We start from the raw sequence: 19,735 nt of genomic DNA, 5'->3' as shown, positions 1-19,735 counted from the left end.
ACTATTACAGTTTAACCGCCGATAAAGAAAACAAAAACCTTTTGTTGTGCAACGTGTGGTCACAGCGTCTCTCAAAGGCATCATATGATATAACACGTGACAAAACACTGGCGAAACCCCTTGCATTGCTTATTGTGTGGTAAAAAAATTCAGGAAAAGCAACGTGAACTCACAAATGAGAACACACAAGGAAAAAGAGCAATTTGACTACACATTACACAGAAAGAGTAAATAAAAATATTTCTGTACTTAATGGTGTATTTTCCAAATGTGAATGTCACTTATAGAGAACAACCACCATATAAAAACATACATATATTGCCAGAAGTCATTTTTTATATACAATGTATTCTTTACTATAAAGGCTATTTTGATTCTGACCCCTTTGTATTGTGTAACTCCAGTTTGAGATTCCAACAAGTTGATTCTGACTGGCCGTAATTCCCGTTCAATATATCTCCATCACTTCGCCTACTTAAAACTGAAAAGGGACATTCATAGAGCTTGAATTGAGTTGAATTATGCAATATGATTGGCTGTTCCCTGTGTGCAGCAGCCAATCATATTGCTGTTAGTGACCTCATTCTCTTCCTGGCTTTGCTGGACGACAAGGGACGAAGTGCGAGGTTCAAGTGTTGTTTTTATGGGCTTTGTATTGTCTGTAACATCAAAATGTTGAAAGAGTGGGTAAGGGAGCGACTCATTGCAGCCGCCGACGAAATCTTCGGACTGTTTGAAAGAACGATAGCGTCCTACGAAGAGGAACTTTGTCGAGCGAGAGAGGAGACCGAGCGACACCGAAGACAACTGGAAGCTTTTGGCAACTCTCAGATTGTGTCACGGGTCCACGGTGAATCTGGTAAAGTATGACCATTTTTGCGAACATGACATATTGTTATCTGATTACTTTTGCCACAAAGCTAACGTACCGACGGTAGCCATCTTGATTTTCCCGATCAGCTAATCGGAACAGTGGTTTGGTGTCACGTGACCGTTCCGCGGATGTCGGACTCATACAAATAAAGATTCAATCATATCTGATATTTATGGTCCAACTCATTGTACTTCAGAGGACCAGTAGAATAATAGCAAAATAAGAATTAATAACTAAGTTGGTGTTTCCGCCAAAGCAATTCAAGTACAATAGGAATTTATTTCGAACATACAGTACAAAAAACAAGATTAAACAAGTTGCTATATAAATATCTCATACTGAAACACCGTGTATTGCTAGTGCGAAAAGGAGCAGGAAGATGTTAAACTCATAAAAATATACTACCACTTCACCGTTACCCAAGATAAATTATTGCAATCCGAAATCCATACATGCATACAGCGGCTGAAATAAGTATTTAACACATCACCATTTTTCTCACTAAATATACTTCCAAAGGTGCTATTGACCTGAAAATTTCACAAGATGTTGGGAACATTGCAAGTAATACATACAGTCAAAGAAAGTAGAACAAATAAGAGCCTTCAGTCCTAATTGATGGCCAACAAAAAGGTCTCCTTGCCAAGGTGTGAGTCAAGACACATCTCATGATGGGTTAAGAGCTCTCTCAAGACCATTGCCAACTAATTGTTGCAAAACATAATGATGGTATTGGTTACAGGCGCATATCTAAGCTGCTGAACGTTCCAGTGAGGGGCCATAATACGTAAGTGGAAAGCCAATCATACCACCATAAATTTGCCTCGATCAGGTGCTCCTCGCAAGATTTGTGCAAATAATGATCAGAAGAGTTGTCCAAGAGCCAAAGACCACCTGTGGAGAACTTCAAAAAGACCTGGAATTAGCAGGTACTCTTGTCACAAGTATAACAGTGAGTAATGTACTGCCATGGCCTATATGCCTGCTCACCACGCAAGGCCCCATTGCTGAGAAAAAAGCATGTCAAAGCTTGTTTAACATTTGGACAAGCCAGTTAAATACTGGGAGAATATAGTCTGGTGGGATGAGAGCAAAATTGAACTGTTTGGATCCAATAATGCACACCACGTTTGGAGGAGGAATGGCACTGCACATCACCCTAAAAACACCATCCCAACAGTGAAGTTCGGAGGTGAGAACATCATGGTGTGGGGCTGCTTTTCAACAAATTGTACTGGTAATTTGTTCTATGTTTAATTTGTTATTTGTTCTACTTTCTTTGTATCTGTGAATTACTTGGGTTGTTCCCAACATCTGGTGAAATTTTCATGTCAATAGCACCTTTGGAAATATATTTAATGAGAAAAATGGTGACGTGTTAAATACTTATTTCAGCCGCTGTACATGATACCTATACACATATAAACACTTGCCCATAACAGGTACCTGTACATTTTTATATACACCTGCCAGATACCTATTTGTTCTTCCCTTTGTACTCATTTGTACAGATAAATATTATGTAGGTATCTAAAATCTAGACTTGATGAACCATCCTTTAAAACATTAAGAACAACCTCAGATTTCTGAAAATTGTTCCATTTGCTTCAGTTTATCATCTACTTCTGTGCGTTATAACTGATTACAATGACAATATGTAAAGGCACAAAACCTTTCACAGGTATATGGAACTGAAGTGAAAAATATAGTATTGTATTTTTAAATCAATTTATGAAGCTGTAGGAATTATTTTCAATCTGATTTGTACTGTATCGTGCACAATAATTCTCTAAACCTGAATCTGACCCCTGAACTATACATTCTAAATAAAGTGAGAATCCTTTTACCTGCCCTGTAAATGTATCCATTTTATGTATTAAACTAACATGAAAGATACTGAGGTACACATAGCAATGCATAAAAGTATAAGATTCCTCCAAACCAAACACTTTTGTCGTGAAGCTGTTGACTAACATGCAATTGCACATTCTTAAACTATTACCACAACGAGGATTAATTTACACATGACTGTTTTCTTTAGAATGTAAAAACTGTTTTTGTAGCTAATGGGATTAACGGCGAACAAACAAACAAGCTGTGTCTGTGCTCACCAATATGACTGAAAGTTTAACACGCCATCATACAATGACATACGGTAGAATCACAATACAAAGACGAGTTTGAGTCAAACTGTGTTTGTGTTGCTTGTGTCCTGCAGATGTCCAGCAGTGGGGAGGGAGCGCCAGTTTGCAGCGGGAGGATCCACAATCCCCCTACATAAAAGAGGAAGAGGAGGAGCCTGGTGTCAGCAGATTTCCAATGACGAGTGTCGCTGTGGAAAGTACAGAGGACATGGAAAAGTCACCCGAGTGGTTACAATTTCTTGGTTGTTACAGTCCAAGTGGAGACCACTGCGAAGGACCACCACCAGACAACCCCTTCGGTCCACCGTCAGATGGTGACAACGTAGAAGAAATTTTGTGGAGCGACGCAGACTATAAAGGTGACAACAAACAGATGAAATGGTGTGAAAGCTTTTGGCAACAAGGACACTTAACAAACATGGTAAAAAAAAAATCCCTACTCAGTTTGCTAAGCATATGACTAGACACAGGAGAAAAAAACTTTTAATTGCTCAATTTGTGAAAAAGATATGCTCCCTTAAAGGTCCCCTTTCATCCGTGTTTTACTATTTCATTTTGATAATGTTTTATCTCCTTTTATCTGGTTTGCATAATACTTTTGGTCTTTGTAGCAGCTCCACATCAGACTGAGAGGTATGAACACAGAACCAAGTCAATGACTGCTGCGTAGAACTGCCTCAACAGCTCCTGTGTCAGGCTGTTCTTCCTCAGAAGCCGCAGAGAGTACATCCTCTGCTGGGACTTTTTGACGATGGAGTTTATCTTGGTCTCCCACTTCAGGTCCTGATGTTGACACACAGTGAGGTTGACACAGGGCATTTGGACAGCGTGGGGGGCAGCTGTGGCGAAGGATATTTCCTGAACTCCATGATCATCTCAACTGTCTTGAGCTTGTTCAGCTCCAAGTGTGTGTTGGCTGCACCAAAGCTGCAGCCGCTCCACTTCCTGTCAATACGCAGACTCGTCACAGTCTTTGATAAGGCCGATGACTGTGGTGTCGTCTGTAAACTTCAGGAGTTTGACAGCCGGGTGCCTTGAGGTGCAGTCGTTCATGTAGAGAGAGAAGAGCAGTGGAGAGGGGACACATCCTTGGGAGCCCTGGTTCTAATGGTGCGTGTAGATATGGTGGTGTCCCCCAGCCTCACCTGCTGTGTCCTGCCCGTCAGGAAGCTGCAAATCCAGTGGCAGATGGCAGGCGAGACGTTAAACTGGAGAAGCTTGGAGGAGAGGAATTTGAGGATGTTGGGGTTTTACGCAGAGCTGAAGTCCACGAACAGGATCCTCACGTAGGTCCCTGCGCCGTCGAGGTATTTCAGGATGAAGCGCAGTCCCATGTTGACTACATCATCCACAGACTTATTTGCTCAATAGGCAAACTGCAGGGGTCCTGTGACGCTCTTGAAGTGGTGCAGCTTGAGGCGTTCAAAGGACTTCATCACCACAGATGTCAGGGTGACAGGTCTGTAGTTGTTTAGTCCTGAAATTGCAGGTATCTTGGGGACTGTGATGATCGTGGACCGTTTGAGGCAGGATGGAACGTCACACCGTTCCAAAGACCTATTGAAGAGCTGTGTGAAACCTGGGGTGAGCTGGTCCACACAAACTTTCAAGCAGGAGGGGCACACACTGTCTGGGCCTGCCGCTTTGTTGATCTTTTGTAGTTTAAGGACACGTTCCACGTCCTGTTCGTGACTGGTCGATGCAGGAAGCCGAGCAGCAGTACGGCGTCATTGGGGATGCGTTCACAAAGCCAAGTCTCTGTGAAGCAGAGGGCGGCAGAATGTGCAAAGTCTTTACTCGTCTTTGTGAGGCGATGAAGCTCATCCATTTTGCTGGGTAGAGAGCACAGATTTGCGAGGTGAATCGACGGAAGTGGCGTTCAAAATCCTCACTGTCGAAGCTTAACCTGCACTCCGGCACGCTTTCCTCTGTGGCGTCCTCTTCTCCCTCTTCTCCATTCGCCATAAGAGTGCGGCCGCTACACTCATGAGTAACTCAGAGAAAAAAAACGTTGTTGATTTGTGAATGTTGGAGAAAGAAGGTTCGGGGTAGACTTCCCTACTGTTTAGCATGTCTTCCCTAATGTAAGTCACGTAGTGTCTCCAAAGACGAACGAAAAGGATAAAAACATAGTCAGTACTAGAGAGTATGTTACCGAGACATCCACCTGTGTAGGCGCCATCTTGGTCTAAATAATCGTTATTTTAGTAAAAATCAAACTTAGAGCACCACTCTAGAACTCTGTTGTAGACCTAAGTCCAACAACTGAAGGTCATCATTGCCACGGATGTGAAAGGTGAACAGAAAAAAAAGGAGAAACGCGCAACCACCTCTCCTCTCTCTTATTGAAAGAGCCCAAACCCCCCATCTCGCCTCCAGTTATAACGGTAGAGATGGTTTATTCATGGTAAAGTTATGGGAGTTTTAAATGATACTGGGAGGGGGATGATCCATATTACATAATTATTTAGTGCTAAGCCCATTAAATTTAAGAATGCTAGGCACCTTTAAAAAAAAATTATAATTATGAAGGATCTAATGTTTTATATGAAACAAATCCAAATTTAAAAAAAATGTTTGTTCAACTAATTACGTGCTTTGATTTTAACTGCAGTTTTTTGTGTGTGTATAATTTCAGCCAGTAAATTCATTGGAATCACATCACCGAAAGCCTCCAATGCTGCTGCGATGCGAAAAAGTAGGAAAAAGCTCAAACAGAATCCAGAGGCCTACCAGAAACATCTGGAGAGAGAACGCGAGCGATACAGAAGGAGAAAGTCCCAGGGGAAAATAAAACATATACAAGACCTCCCTGAACTTGATCAACTTCAGCTAAGGAGGAAATGGAGTACAGAAAAGAGATCACAAAGAAAGGAAAGAAAAGAAGCTCATAATCAGCCCTCTACTCCAGCTATGGCATCTCCAGAGCCTCAGACTAGCAACTCAAAACAGAAGCGTGATGGATGTAAGAGAATGAAGAAAAATGAGAGAAAAGCTTACAGGACTATAAAAAAACAGAAGGGTGGGATAAACAATCTCACTAACAAAATGAAAAATCTGCAATGACGTATGAACTAATTGATTGTCAGAACATTTCATGACAATACTGCATCAAGCACAAACAAGTCCCCTGCCTCAAAAGCCCCCACACTTGTGAATAAGGGCAACATGGAGAAAATCAGCAAATAATAAACATTTGCACATGCAGTTCAAGCCAACGTGAAGACAAATTAAGTCACAAAATTCTTCATTGGTTCAATTCTTAACAAGTACCGGATGCGTCACAGGATGATAGGAAACCTTCCTCTGTTCGCAAAGCCAGACACCCAAAAAGAGAGAATGTAACTTCCAATTTCTTTTAATGTGAGAGAATTTTTCAGTATGCATGCTGCAGGCAAGAAAGAGACCAAAGACTATAAAAGACAAATGACAACGCAGATATTTATGTGATATGATGTTGACTTTGTATTCAATGTTCAGAGTGGAGGCGACACCGGTTAGCACATCTGCCTCACAGTTCTGAGGACCCGGGTTCAAGTCTCGCCTCGCCTGTGCGGAGTTTGCATGTTCTCCCCGTGCCTGTGTGGGTTTTCTCCGGGTACGAGTTTCCTCCCATTCCAAAAACATGCATGGTAGGTTAATTGAAGACTCTAAATTGCCTGTAGGTGTGAATGTGAGTGCGAATGGTTCTTTGCTTATGTGTGCCCTGCGATTGGGTGGTAACCAGTTCAGGGTGTACCCCGCCTCTTGTCCAAAGATAGCTGGGTTAGGCTCCAGCACACCTGCGACCCTCGTGAGGATATGGGGTACAGAAAATGGATTGATGGATGTTGTCCCTGACATTGTCATTAATAGAAACAGGAGTGCAATGTCCACGATGTAAAGTCAATGTGAAGAATATGTATTTACAGTGGAGGAAATAATTATTTTATCCCACACTGATTTTGTAAGTTTACCCACTGACAAAGACATTAACGGTCTGAAATTAATGGTGGGTGTATTTTAACAGGGAAGGATATAATATCAAAAAGAAAATCTAGAAAATCACATAAAACAAAACATTCAAATTTTTTTTGCAATTCATTGAGGAAAATATATGACCCCTCTCAGCAGGTATTTTGGCCCGCTCTTCATGAGCAAACTGCTCCAGTTGTCTCAGGCTTGAAGGGTGCTTTCTCCAAACAGCATGTTTCAGCTCCTTCCACAAATGTTCAGTAGGATTTCGATCATGGCTGATAGAAGCTAGAATACCTTGATAGTCTTGAGATTTCATTGTGCCCTGCACAGATTGAAGACACCCTGCGGCAGATGTAGAAAAGCAGCCCCTAAACATAACAAAGACTCCTACAGGTTTCACAGGAGGGACAGTGTTCTTCGTATGCTTCATTTGTGCATCTGTGAACATAAAGCGGTGCCTTGCCAAAAAAGTTCCAGTTTTATCTCGTCTGTCCATAGGACATTCTCACAGAAGCTTTGTGGCTTGTCAACTTGCAATTTGGCAAATCCTAGCCTTGCTTTTTTACGATTTATTTTCAACAGTGGTGTCCTCCTTGGTTGTTTCCCTGCAAACAACAACAGATGGTGTGATCTGACACTGATGTACCTTGACCTTGGAGTTCACCTTTAATTTCTTTGGAGGTTGTTCTGGGCTGTTTTGGTACCATTCGTATTATCCATCTCCTCAATTTATCATCAATGTTACTCCTGTTTCCACATCCAGGGTCTTGGCTACAATCCCATATATCTTAAATTTCTGAATAGTATCTGCAACCTTAGTCACAGGAACATAAAATGCTTGGAGATGGTCTTGAAGCCTTTACCTTTACCTTGTTTGTCTATAATTTGCTTTCTAATCTCCTGAGACAACTCTCTCCTTCGCTTTCTCTGGTCCATGCTCAGTGTGGTACACACCATGTCACCAAACAGCACAGTGATTACTTGTCACCCTTTAAATAGGTCGACTTACGTTACAAGACACCTGTTAATTAGAGTATACACCTTGTTTGAACATGTCCCTATGGTCAAATTATTTTCAATTTTTTCTAGGTGTACCATAATTTTTGTCCAGGTGTGTTTCATGAGTTTGTTTAACAAATAATTCTGTTGAACCACAATTTAAAAGACATGTCTGATTTTCATTGGTAATTTTCATGTATTACTTTTGTCAGTTTCAAGTTATTTCTGTGACCACTGTGGGGTTTTCTTTCATTCACAGAGCGGTGACCCAAATTTTGTCAATGTGTGACTATAATGATTGATTAATTCAACAGGTAATCAGTTCTGAGGACCCGGGTTCAATCCCCGGTCCAGCCTGTGTGGAGTTTGCATCTTCTCCTCGTGCCTGCGTGGGTTTTCTCCGGGCACTCCGGTTTCCTCCCACATCCCAAAAACATGCATTAATTGGAGACTCTAAATTGCCCGTAGGCATGACTGTGAGTGCGAATGGTTGTTTGTTTCTATGTGCCCTGCGATTGGCTGGCAACCAGTTCAGGGTGTACCCCGCCTCCTGCCCGATGACAGCTGGGATAGGCTCCAGCACGCCCGCGACCCTAGTGAGGTGAAGCGGCTCAGAAAATGGATGAATGGATGGAAATATGAGAGCGAGTGTTTAATTAATTCAACAGGTAATTATGAAGTGTAAAAATATGAGAGGGAGTCGAGTGAATTTAAGGGACGTGTAATGAATACAGAATACATTTTTAATAGAACGTTTGTAGTAATATTAGACTTGAGAAAACAAAAAAGATTACATCAGTCAACAAGTATTTGAATTTTTAAGCATGACATGACTAGGACTTGTATTGGAAAGAATTCCAGATACAGGCACATAGGAATCTCAATGTAAAAAGCCTTTATTTCTTAGGGCTCAAACATTAAAACACACCAATGTGTATCGAACCACTGGCCTTCATTAGGATGTTGGTAACAAACAGTGTACAGACCTAATTATAGTGCCAATATCTGACACTTGCACCATTTTATAACACACTATGTGTTCACACTTATGCATGCACCTGACCATACATGTGCACCCACAAACATTTTACATTTCACTAATAACAATTTGTACATTTGATTGGTTTGATTATCTATGCATAACACGAATGAATCTATTACCCTCTTCTTGATATCTACAGTATGTACACTATTACCTATATGTTTTTCTAAACTCTACTTTTTATCCCTAAATACATGACACTTCACCCTCAATCTCAAAATACCAAAATTAAATAAAAGAAAATCAGGGTTTGTATCAATCACAGGTGCCTATAATCTATTATCTTAAACTCATTCTGTCATTCTTTCCATGAAACTCCCATCGATCACCCTTTCCCACCATTTTTTTCCCATGCTATGAGGTTGGTTTTATCCATGAAACAGTTATTAGTTGTTTGTTTTTACTATTATAATAAATATTAGAACAATTGTCTTACTTTTTATTAACATAACGTTTGGTATAATGCCCAATAAAAACATGTCATTTTAAAAATATACGTTTTAGGGTCCGTTTGATTGCACACATACGGACGCACAATCAGGAGAGAATAGATGTATTACAGGAGACCAAGTATTGTTTTTAAATTAAATATTCTTCTGAAGAGCTCTAAATGTTCTGTTTTGCTCTGCAGTACACTACAAATCATCTTTGTCATTTTCATTTTACAGCTTAAGTTTCAATGCACCGTTTCATCATCGTCTTGACTCAATTTAGGCTTCTTCACTTGTCATGATTTACGCATGTATTTGCGTTGTACTTTGGGAAACTTGAAAGTGAAGAGCTGCTTTATGTGTGTGTAAAATGTCACAAACTTCTGGACGCAACAGTGTTTTCGCAAAAACATCTTATGTAAAGGGTAAAAAAAAAAAAAAGCAGTATAAGTCATACACTTACCAAGATACGTATTTTTATGTAGTTTTTTTTGTCTTTGCAATAAAGACACTTTTGATAATGACCTTGTTGCAATGCTCGTCAAAACCCCGGCAAGATGGCGGCGGCCGTCTGACGAGTTTACTGTTAGAGCACCCCCGAAGAAGAAAAGGCGGAAGTGCTAGAATAGCTGCCAACGATTCAAGTGCACGACGAGGGGCAAAGCGCGAGGTTGAATTCGTTCTCTTGTGAGCTCGTCGAACTGTCTACAACATCATAATGCTGAAAGACTTGGTAAGGGAGCGACTCATTGCGGCCGCCGACGAAATCTTCGGACTGTTTGAAACAACGATAGCGTCGTACGAGGAGCAACTTTGTCGAGCAAAAGCGGAGAACGAACTACAAAGACAACAACTGGAAGCTGTTTGCAAGACTCAAGTTGTGCTACATGTCCAAGGTCAGTTCAATAAAATTCTCCTGAACATTTATGACAACCAGGCCTTCTAAACTGGATTGATGATGTCCTTTTTACCAAAATAGCGAAACAAAATGTTAGAACTTAATTTCATTAATATAAGCACTTTTTTATAACCAAGAAAGGCGATTTTCTCTCGAACGACAATGCAATCGTAATGCCCAAATATGTAAATATGATTTAGTATGTCCACTTAAACGACAAAATTAATTTGAACGGGCGATCAAGCCAAACCGACGGCAGCCATCTTAATATTCACAAACAGCCAATCAAAACGGTACCTTGGCGTCACGTGAGTGGTCCACCGGCGTCTTCTGGTATTTCGGAGACCCGTAAAAATCACATCATAGTAAATAAAGATAAGTTGGTGTTTTCCCCCTGTATTTTAATGCACATCAATACAACTACACTAGGAAAATCTATATATTTAATGAGATATGATTTTATAAAACGAGAACTTCAGATTTTTACCCCCAAAAATTTATCAGCTACATTTGTATGAAACAAAAAGACAAGACAGAATCCTGATAGCGGTTTACTTTCGGTCCAATTTTTTCACAATTCATAAATGGACTGAAATGCACCTTACCTCATCGCGCCAACAATATTGACATATAACACCGAAAAGCTTCATTCAAATATAACGAGGTCAGTAAAAATAAAAAATACTGAAGCGGTGCTCACTGGAAAAATAGCAAAGATTATCTTCCCGGTGTCCTTAAATCGTCAACTGAAAATTTAATAAGTGCTGGCCAGCAAAAGAAAAGAAAATTGTTTAGAGCAGTGGTACCACCTCAAAAACTGCTTGGCTCATCAAGTACCACCATAATGACCAACATTTAAATAGCATCATATAAAGTATAAGTGTATTTCTAAAAATCAGATTTGATGATATTGTAAGCGACTGTAACTATTATACAGAGTTTTAACATAAGCACTGCACTTAAAAAATAAAAACAATTTAAATAATGAGTCAATTCAAAGCACTTTGTTTCAATTCAACAGCACATAAAAGTGAAATAAAAATTGTCTAAATGAATGTCTGAGAACCAAAAATTCTAAAAGATTAAATACAAATGTATTGTTGGAATGGCAATAAATCACTTAAAGCTAGTAGAATCACAATATAATTTACATGTGTGAACCAAAGTTTGTATTACTCGTGTCTTGCAGACATCCAACAACGCAGAAGTTCCAGTTTGAAGCAGGAGCATCTACAGTCCCCTCACATTAAGGAGGAAAAGGTGGAGGCTGACATCAGCAAGTTGCCACTGACTGCTCCCCATGTTGAGAGTGTAGATGGCAACGACGAACCACCCGAGTCGTTACAGTTTCATCATCACAGTCCAAGTCGAAACCGCTGTGGAGGACCACCGCCAGATGACCTTTTAGCCCCACTGTCAGATTGTGATGACATGGAAGAACTTTTGGGGAGTGATGTAGAACGTGAAGGTGACGACAAAATTAATTTGAACGGGCGATCAAAACAAACCGACGGCAACCGTCTTAATATTCACAAACAGCCAATCAAAACGGTACCTTGGCGTCACGTGAGTGGTCCACCGGCGTCTTCTCGCATTTCGGAGACCTGTAAAAATCACATCATAGTAAATAAAGATAAGTTGGTGTTTTCCCCCTATATTTTAATGCACATCAATACAACTACTACTACCAAAAAATTCATCAGCTACATTTGTATGAAACAAAAAGACAAGACAGAATCCTGATAGCGGTTTACTTTCGGTCTAATTTTTTCACAATTCACAAATGGACTGAAATGCACCTTACCTCATCGCGCCAACAATATTGACATTTAACACCGAAAAGCTTCATTCAAATATAACGAGGTCAGTAAAAATAAAAAATACTGAAGCGGTGCTCACTGGAAAAATAGCAAAGATTATCTTCCCGGTGTCCTTAAATCGTCAACTGAAAAACTTAATAAGTGCTGGCCAGCAAAAGAAAAGAAAAAATTGTTTAGAGCAGTGGTACCATTTCAAAAAGTGCTTGGCTCATCAAGTACCACCATAATGACCAACATTTAAATAGCATCATATAAAGTATGTGTATTTCTAAAAATCTGATTTGATGATATTGTAAGCGACTGTAACTATTATACAGAGTTTTAACATAAGCACTGCACTTAAAAAATAAAAACAATTTAAATAATGAGTCAATTCAAAGCAGTTTGTTTCAATTCAACAGCACATAAAAGTGAAATAAAAATTATCTAAATGAATGTCTGAAAACCAAAAATTCTAAAAGATTAAATATAAATGTATTGTTGGAATGGCAAGAAATCACTTAAAGCTAATAGAATCACAATATCATTTACGTGTGAACCAAAGTTTGTATTTGTCTTGCAGACATCCAACAACACAACAGTTCCAGTTTGAAGCAGGAGCATCTACAGTCCCCTCACATTAAGGAGGAAAAGGAGGAGGCTGACATCAGCAAGTTGCCACTGACTGCTCCCCATGTTGAGAGTGTAGATGGCAACGACGAACCACCCGAGTCGTTACAGTTTCATCATCAAAGTCCAAGTCAAAACCGCTGTGGAGGACCACCGCCAGATGACCTTTTAGCCCCACTGTCAGATTGTGAGGACATGGAAGAACTTTTGAGGACTGATGTAGAACGTGAAGGTGACGACAAACAGTCGAATCACTCTGAAAAGATGACGACTTTTGACAAAGAGGAAACTTCACAAATGTGTGAACAACATTTTACTTGCTCAATTTGCGGTAAACATTTGGCTAACAACTCAATATTGATGAGACACTTAAGAACTCACACTGGAGAAAAACCATTTGGTTGTATAGTTTGTGGTAAAAGATTTACTCAAAAGCCGAGCATGGTATCCCACATGAGAACACACACAGGAGAAAAACCCTTTGTTTGCTTAGTTTGTGGTAAAGCGTTCACTCAGAAGCCACATCTTGTATCACACATGAGAACACACACAGGAGAAAAACCCTTTAGCTGTTCAATTTGTAGTGGAAGGTTTCGTCATAGGTCCAATTTAAATGCACACATGCGCAGACACCAAACAGAGAGAATAAATGTGTTGCAATAGTCCACCCCAAAAAATTACTTAAAATCTGTAAATATTCAGTTTTTTTTCTTTGCGGTACACTACAAATTATTGTTGTCATCATCGTACTGCACAGCTGACTCATCATTATCATCTTTACTCAATTTTTATATTTGGTAACAATTTCCTTGTGTATTTAATAGGGCTGCGTATTAAGGACCTCACGATATTATACAGTTCGATTCAGTTAGATTTTTATTTCTTAGGGTGTGTTTTGATTTGATATTGATTTAAATGCTTTATCGATTCAGTAAGATAAATATACAGCGGCTGAAATAAGTATTTAACAAGTCACCACTTTTCTCAAATATATTTCCAAAGTTGCTATTGACATGAAAATTTCACCAGATGTTGAGAACAACCCAAATAATCCATACATACAAAAGTATTGAACACGCCAACTGGTATTTATTTAATACTTTATACAAAAGCCATTGTTTCCAATGACAGCTTCAAGATGCCTCCTTTTTGGAGAAACTAGTTGCATGCATTGCTCTGGTGTGATTGTGGCCCATTCCGCCACACAAGCAGTCTTCAAATCTTGAAGGTTCCGTGGGCTTCTTTTATGGACCTTGAGTTTCAGTTGTTAACATAGATTTTTGATCCCTTTTTGGATTCAAGTCAAGTGATTGGCCGGGCCGTTCTAGCAGTTGCATTTGTTTTTTCTTTGAATCCAATTTCCTTGGCGGTATGTATGTTTTGGATCATTATCCATTATCATCCGACCAGACTATACTCTCACAGTATTTAACTGGCTTGTCCAAATCTTGTTCAGCAAACCTTTAATGAGCTTTGACATGCTTTTTTTCCAGCAATGGGGTCATGCACGGTGAGCTTGCATACAGGCCATGGCAGCAGAGTGCATTACTCACTGTTTTCCTTGTGACAACAGCACCTGCTAATTCCAGGATTCTGTCTTGTGTTTTTGTTTCATGCAAATGTAACTGATACATTTTTTGGGGTAAAAATTGAAGTTCTTGTTTTATAAAATCATAGCTCATTAAATATATAGATTTTCCTAGTGTAGTTGTATTGATGTGCATTAAAATACAGGGAAAAACACCAACTTATCTTTATTTACTATGATGTGATTTTCACGGGTCTCCGAAATACGAGAAGACGTCGGTGGACCAGTCACTTCTTGGTCAAATATTGCTTTAAGCATGGTATCGCACGTTAGCACACACTGGAGAAAACACCTTTTGTTCTGTTTGTGGTCGAAGCTATAGTCTGAGCAAATTTGACTGCACACAAGCTGATGCACGATACAGAGAATAAAAGTTATACAGCAGGTTGTTGTTTTCAGTTGAATGTTATTCTTGCGAAGAGGTGTGAATGTTCTGTTTTGCTGTACAGTACACAACAAATCATTGTTGTCATCTTCATCAAACAGCACAAGCTGATTCATCGTCGTATTGACTCAATGTTGGCATCTTCTTTTCTTGGTAACGATTTACTCGTGTGTTGTGTTGTGTTTAGGCCTTCACCTAGAAAGGGATGCGCTGCTGTGCTGTATGTAAAAGTGTCACTGTCCAAATACAGTGGATACGGAAAGTATTCAGACTCCCTTAAAATTTTCACTTTTTTTTTATGTTGCAGCCATTTGCTAAAATCATTTAAGCTCATTTCCCCCTTCCTACTACAGCTACTGTATTTATCCTCCTCTGCTCTGGTCTTGACCCGTCGCAAGATGGCGGCCGTATGACGTATAAGATGCGTTGCCGCTGTTGTAAAAGCACCATCGAAGAAGAAAAAGGCGGAAGTTAGTATGACGAGTCGCCCAAGCTTAACTGGACGACAAGGAGTAAAGCGCAAGGTTGAATTTGTGAATCTTCTGCGCTCGTTGAGCTATCTACAGCACCAACATGTTGAAAGAGTTGGTAAGGGAGCGACTCATTGCGGCCGCCGACGAAATCTTCGGACTGTTTGAAAGAACGATCGCGTCGTACGAGGAGCAACTTGGTCGAGCGAGAGAGGAGACCGAGCGACACCGACGACAACTGGAATCTGTTGGCGTGACTCGAATTGTGGTACACGTGAAAGGTCTGTTCTCTAAATGTCTACTTATCATTTGCATTTTATTTATTTAATAAGTTATTTCAAAACGACGTTCATTAATATCTGGTTTAAGCAGAGGTGGGAAGTAACGAAGTACTCTTACTTAGTAACCAAAAATTGTGAAGAGCAACAATTAATTCATGATTTAACAAGGGGGGGGGGGGGGGTCATTACTTTTTCACGCAGTGCCAGGTAACTTTGAATAGTTTTTTTTTTCACCTTTTGTAAATTAAATCATTTAAAAATCAAAAAGTTTTATTGGGTTATATTTGTCTGATATTTACAGTTGTTTGAAGATGTTAAACATTAAAGTGTGGAAACTGCAAAAATATAAGCATTTGAGAAGGGAGCCAATACTTTTCACAGCGCTATATATGTGAATGTGTCAAGGAAAAGGCAGCCCTTTAGGCCTGGTGCACACAGGATTTTTTAAATCTTAATTTTGTGTGTGTGACAGGCTGTGTGTTCTGATAACATCAACACAGACCGCCACACATAAAGGCCCTCTTCGGATTCTCGTTTTTGCTTCTGAAGTTTCCTCTCCTACCCAAGTGAGATGAACCAGAAGTACTTGGAGGATAGGTCCTTCCAATTCTACAAAATGCTTAGGAAAGGTGCCTCAATGCCACCTTTAGTGCCAAGTTACTCCTGAGCAACCTTTACAAAAGGAAAGGAATTCTATTACCCACAACCGTTTACGGGCGCAATTTTTAAAGCAACAGACCACCGACTATGCGACTATTGCAGACTATGCGAAGATGCTTGAGTTTCACGCAAGAGAATTAAAAGAATATTTAAATTAAACGTTTAATACGGTACAGAATGGTGTATTTATATTAAAAAATGCATCATGAATACAGTTTTGGTGAACATTGCCAATGTAAACGTACAAATTTGAGATGTAAATATGCATGAAATGAGGACCCAGGTTCAAATCCGGAAACGGTACACCTGCTGCAGGCAAGAAAAAGACCAAAGACTGTAAAAGACAAACGACGCAGATATTTACGTGATATCATGTTGAATTTGTATTTAGAGTGGAGGAAGCACGGTGAGTTCAAATCCCGGTTACCTCCCACATCCCCCAAAACATGCGTGATAGGTTGATTGAAGACTAAATCCCTAGTGGGGATAAGCGGTATGGAAAATGGATGGATGTAAGACTAACATAACATGAAAGAAAAAAAGAACTGTAAACACAAAATATATCATACAGAAATGTGTGTGAGGGATAAAACTTAGTGAGAGAGAAAAGGCCAGACAAATAAAACAAAGCAAGCACGACTTTACAAGGGTAGAATCTGTTATTATAAAAAAATATCTATTTTTATTAGTAAGCAAATATTTCGCAAAAAAGTTAAATGCATGTATTTAATTTATTTATGCAAATATGGTATGATATAAATATGTGAACACGAATGAAGCCTAAATATGGGATACAGTATTGTAATCTTTAGTTGCTCTGTGCTGACATTTTGCAGTGAAAAACATTGTAGATATTTTATTATTATTTTTGTCATAAATATTGAATGCGTTCATTATTTAAGATTGTCGGCCCTGACCTGTTTCGGACCCTAAAATCGGGACAAATTCACTCAACACACCTCAGGCCTAGGATATTCTTAAAAGATTTAAGATTGTCTGGTTTTTGACGTGCTTGGTCGGGAAGGGCAGAATGGGGACAAAAACAGGCTGATTGTTTTTATGTGTGGACCGGCCTTTAGTAGACAAGAGACAGGCCAGGCACTTTGAGACTAATGAGAGGTACAAATTAATGAGAACTTACATGCAAAGAGACAGTTCAAATACAACCTAACGGCTGGACTAAGAAGAAGTGTCTGTCTAGTTGTACTTTGGCGAGGTCATATATGCACACATGAACAGGCAGTTATCATCGGCCTAATGCTTTCTGGCATCCCCAACGACAGACATCTTGCTTTGTCTCACACCAAACTGATAATACAATAACAGAGAGAAAGGAACACAGTCTGCTTTCTTGTCTTTGCGCTAAAACAAAAGATTATATGAGGTTATAATTACTTATCCGTGTGCATTACAAAATGTACATCGGAGTGAGAGTTGAATTTCCCCTTGAGGGACATCAAAATAATTAAACAAATGTGCAAAGGCACATATTTTCCTCACTGAGCATTTCCCTGCGATGAGCAGGCAGGGATTTGCAGATGAAAACACCATTAAACCAACATGAGATGACGTAGTGAAATTACCTCTGTGTTACATGCACGTTATAACTGATCTCAGTGGTTGTATAGAAAAGCACAACAATTACCAAGTCAGGCATTTGGAAGTATTGAAAAATATAGTCCATCTATCAATCTTCTTTACCGCTTATCGTCTCGAGGGTCGCGTGAAAAATATAGTACTACACTTAAACTAAATCAATTTATGAAGCTCTAGGAATTATTGTCATACTGTTTTCTACTGTACACGTGCATAATAATTCTCAAAACTTGAATTGACTCCCAAACTGTACACTATAAATGTACGTTGGCTACCTCTGTAGTTTGCAAAAGAATTCGGTTATTCAGAGCGCCACACTCTGGGCGTGCCAGAGCGCACTCCTGGCCGCTCTGACTCGGGAGGCAGGACGAGCATGGAAGCTGTTCAAGCAAGGCGGTCGTTCGTAACTTCAAAGAAAGAGAGCGCGCTCTGCCTCTCGGAACACTCCACTCTCACAGTAGAGTGAGGGTGTCAGATTGAATTTCTGAGCGTAGTCTTAATTGCACAAACTATTACCATAGCATAAATTCCCCTGGCTTCAGTGAAGGCACCTTGGATTCCGTTCCCAGACTTTGCAAACAATGATATTTGGTAGAATCACAATATAATTGATGTGTTTGAGCCAAACTGTGTTTGTTTTGCTCGTGGCCTGCAGACCTCCAGCAGCAGTCGGGGGGCTCCAGTTTGGAGCAGGAGCATCCACAACCCCTCCACCTTAAAGAGGAAGAGGAGCATCCACAACCCCTCCACCTTAAAGAGGATGTGAAGGATCCACAGGACGTCCACATCAAGGAGGAAGAGGAGAAGGCTGAGGTCACTGAGTTCCCACTGACCTGTGTTTCTGTCGGGAGTAAAAACTATGAAGACGAACCATGTGAGCCCTCAGAACTTCATCATCACAGTCTAAGTGGAGATCAATGTGGAAGACCACCACCAGAAAACCTTTTAGCTCCACTGTCTGACGGTGACGCCACTGAAGAATCATTGAGGCGCAACGACGACTATGAAGGTGACAACGGACAATCACAATGCTCTGAGATGGAGACGACTCCTGGCCGCAAGGAAACTTCACAGACATGTAATCGACGTTTTAGCTGCCCAGCTTGTGGTAAAAAATTTGTTAGCAATTCAGCACTGATTATACACATAAGAATTCACACAGGAGAAAAACCCTTTGGTTGCTCAGTTTGTGGTAAAGGTTTCACTTGCAAAGTAGGATTTGTAACACACATGAGAACACACAGTGGAGAAAAACCTTTTAGTTGTCCCGTTTGTCATAAAACATTTTCTCGAAAGGATCATATGGGAACGCACTTGAAAACACATACAAGAGAAAAACCCTTTTGTTCCGTTTGTGGTGGAAAGTTTCCTCATAAGTCCAGTTTGAATATGCACATGTGTGCGCACGACACGGAGAGAAAAAAAGTTTTATTACAGTAGTCCACCTTTTAAATTAATTTTATTCTTCTGAAGAGCTGTACTGGCTCTTTTTTTTTTTTTTTTTTTTTTATAAATTGTACAGTACACAAGTCATTGTTTTCTTCAACGTACTAAACAGCGGATACATCATCTTCGCTTTTACCCAATGTTGGTATCTGTACTGATTTACTTTTGTGTGTGTGTGTGTGTGCGCGCGCATGTGCACGTGTATAAATGCCATTGTCCGAATTATTCCAGACCTAACGGTGTGTTTTCAAAATGTAAGCATCACCTGTAAAACGATGCAAAATCTATATAAAATGTACATGTACCATAATGCTTTTGTCTGTTTTATTCTTTGCTTTGTGGACAATTTCAATTCTGAACCCTCTGCAACCTCGTGGAGGATGCTGAGTCGTGCCAACTTTGAAATGTAAAACAATTCTGCTAAATTAATCTTGTTTTTGATCGGGAAAAAGCAGTATTCGGGAGGGGGGACGCGGGGGGTGGAGGCGAGTTGAAAATTTGAGTCACGATAGTGAAATTGAGTGAAGGAATCAAA

At 39.9% G+C, this 19,735-nt stretch overlaps 2 protein-coding genes across 3 annotated transcripts; both read left to right on the top strand.

Moving 5' to 3' along the window:
* The first annotated feature begins 562 nt into the window (after nucleotides 1-562).
* Nucleotides 563-9,510, top strand: LOC133475809 (uncharacterized). Its single transcript, XM_061769242.1, has 3 exons — nucleotides 563-859; nucleotides 3,093-3,377; nucleotides 5,657-9,510. Exons 1-3 carry the CDS (start codon nucleotides 673-675, stop codon nucleotides 6,082-6,084), a joined length of 900 nt encoding a protein of 299 aa, XP_061625226.1. The 5' UTR covers nucleotides 563-672; the 3' UTR covers nucleotides 6,085-9,510.
* Nucleotides 9,511-10,001: 491 nt separating this feature from the next.
* On the top strand, nucleotides 10,002-19,510 carry LOC133475794 (oocyte zinc finger protein XlCOF6-like). Of its 2 annotated transcripts, XM_061769219.1 has the most exons (4): nucleotides 10,019-10,343; nucleotides 11,535-11,813; nucleotides 12,728-15,498; nucleotides 18,410-19,510. In XM_061769219.1, the coding sequence occupies exons 3-4, from the start codon at nucleotides 15,321-15,323 to the stop codon at nucleotides 19,192-19,194; spliced, it is 963 nt and encodes a 320-aa protein (XP_061625203.1). In that variant the 5' UTR covers nucleotides 10,019-10,343; nucleotides 11,535-11,813; nucleotides 12,728-15,320; the 3' UTR covers nucleotides 19,195-19,510. The 2 variants fall into 2 exon arrangements, with proteins under 2 accessions (XP_061625202.1, XP_061625203.1); XM_061769218.1 differs by lacking the exon at nucleotides 18,410-19,510 and having other exon boundaries at nucleotides 10,002-10,343; nucleotides 12,728-14,746.
* The last annotated feature ends 225 nt before the right edge of the window (nucleotides 19,511-19,735 follow it).

The sequence above is a fragment of the Phyllopteryx taeniolatus genome, chromosome 3, assembly GCF_024500385.1.
Source record: "Phyllopteryx taeniolatus isolate TA_2022b chromosome 3, UOR_Ptae_1.2, whole genome shotgun sequence".
Lineage (NCBI taxonomy): Eukaryota > Metazoa > Chordata > Actinopteri > Syngnathiformes > Syngnathidae > Phyllopteryx > Phyllopteryx taeniolatus.
Note: the sequence above shows the minus strand (reverse complement) of the source record. Positions and strands in the feature narration are given on the sequence as shown.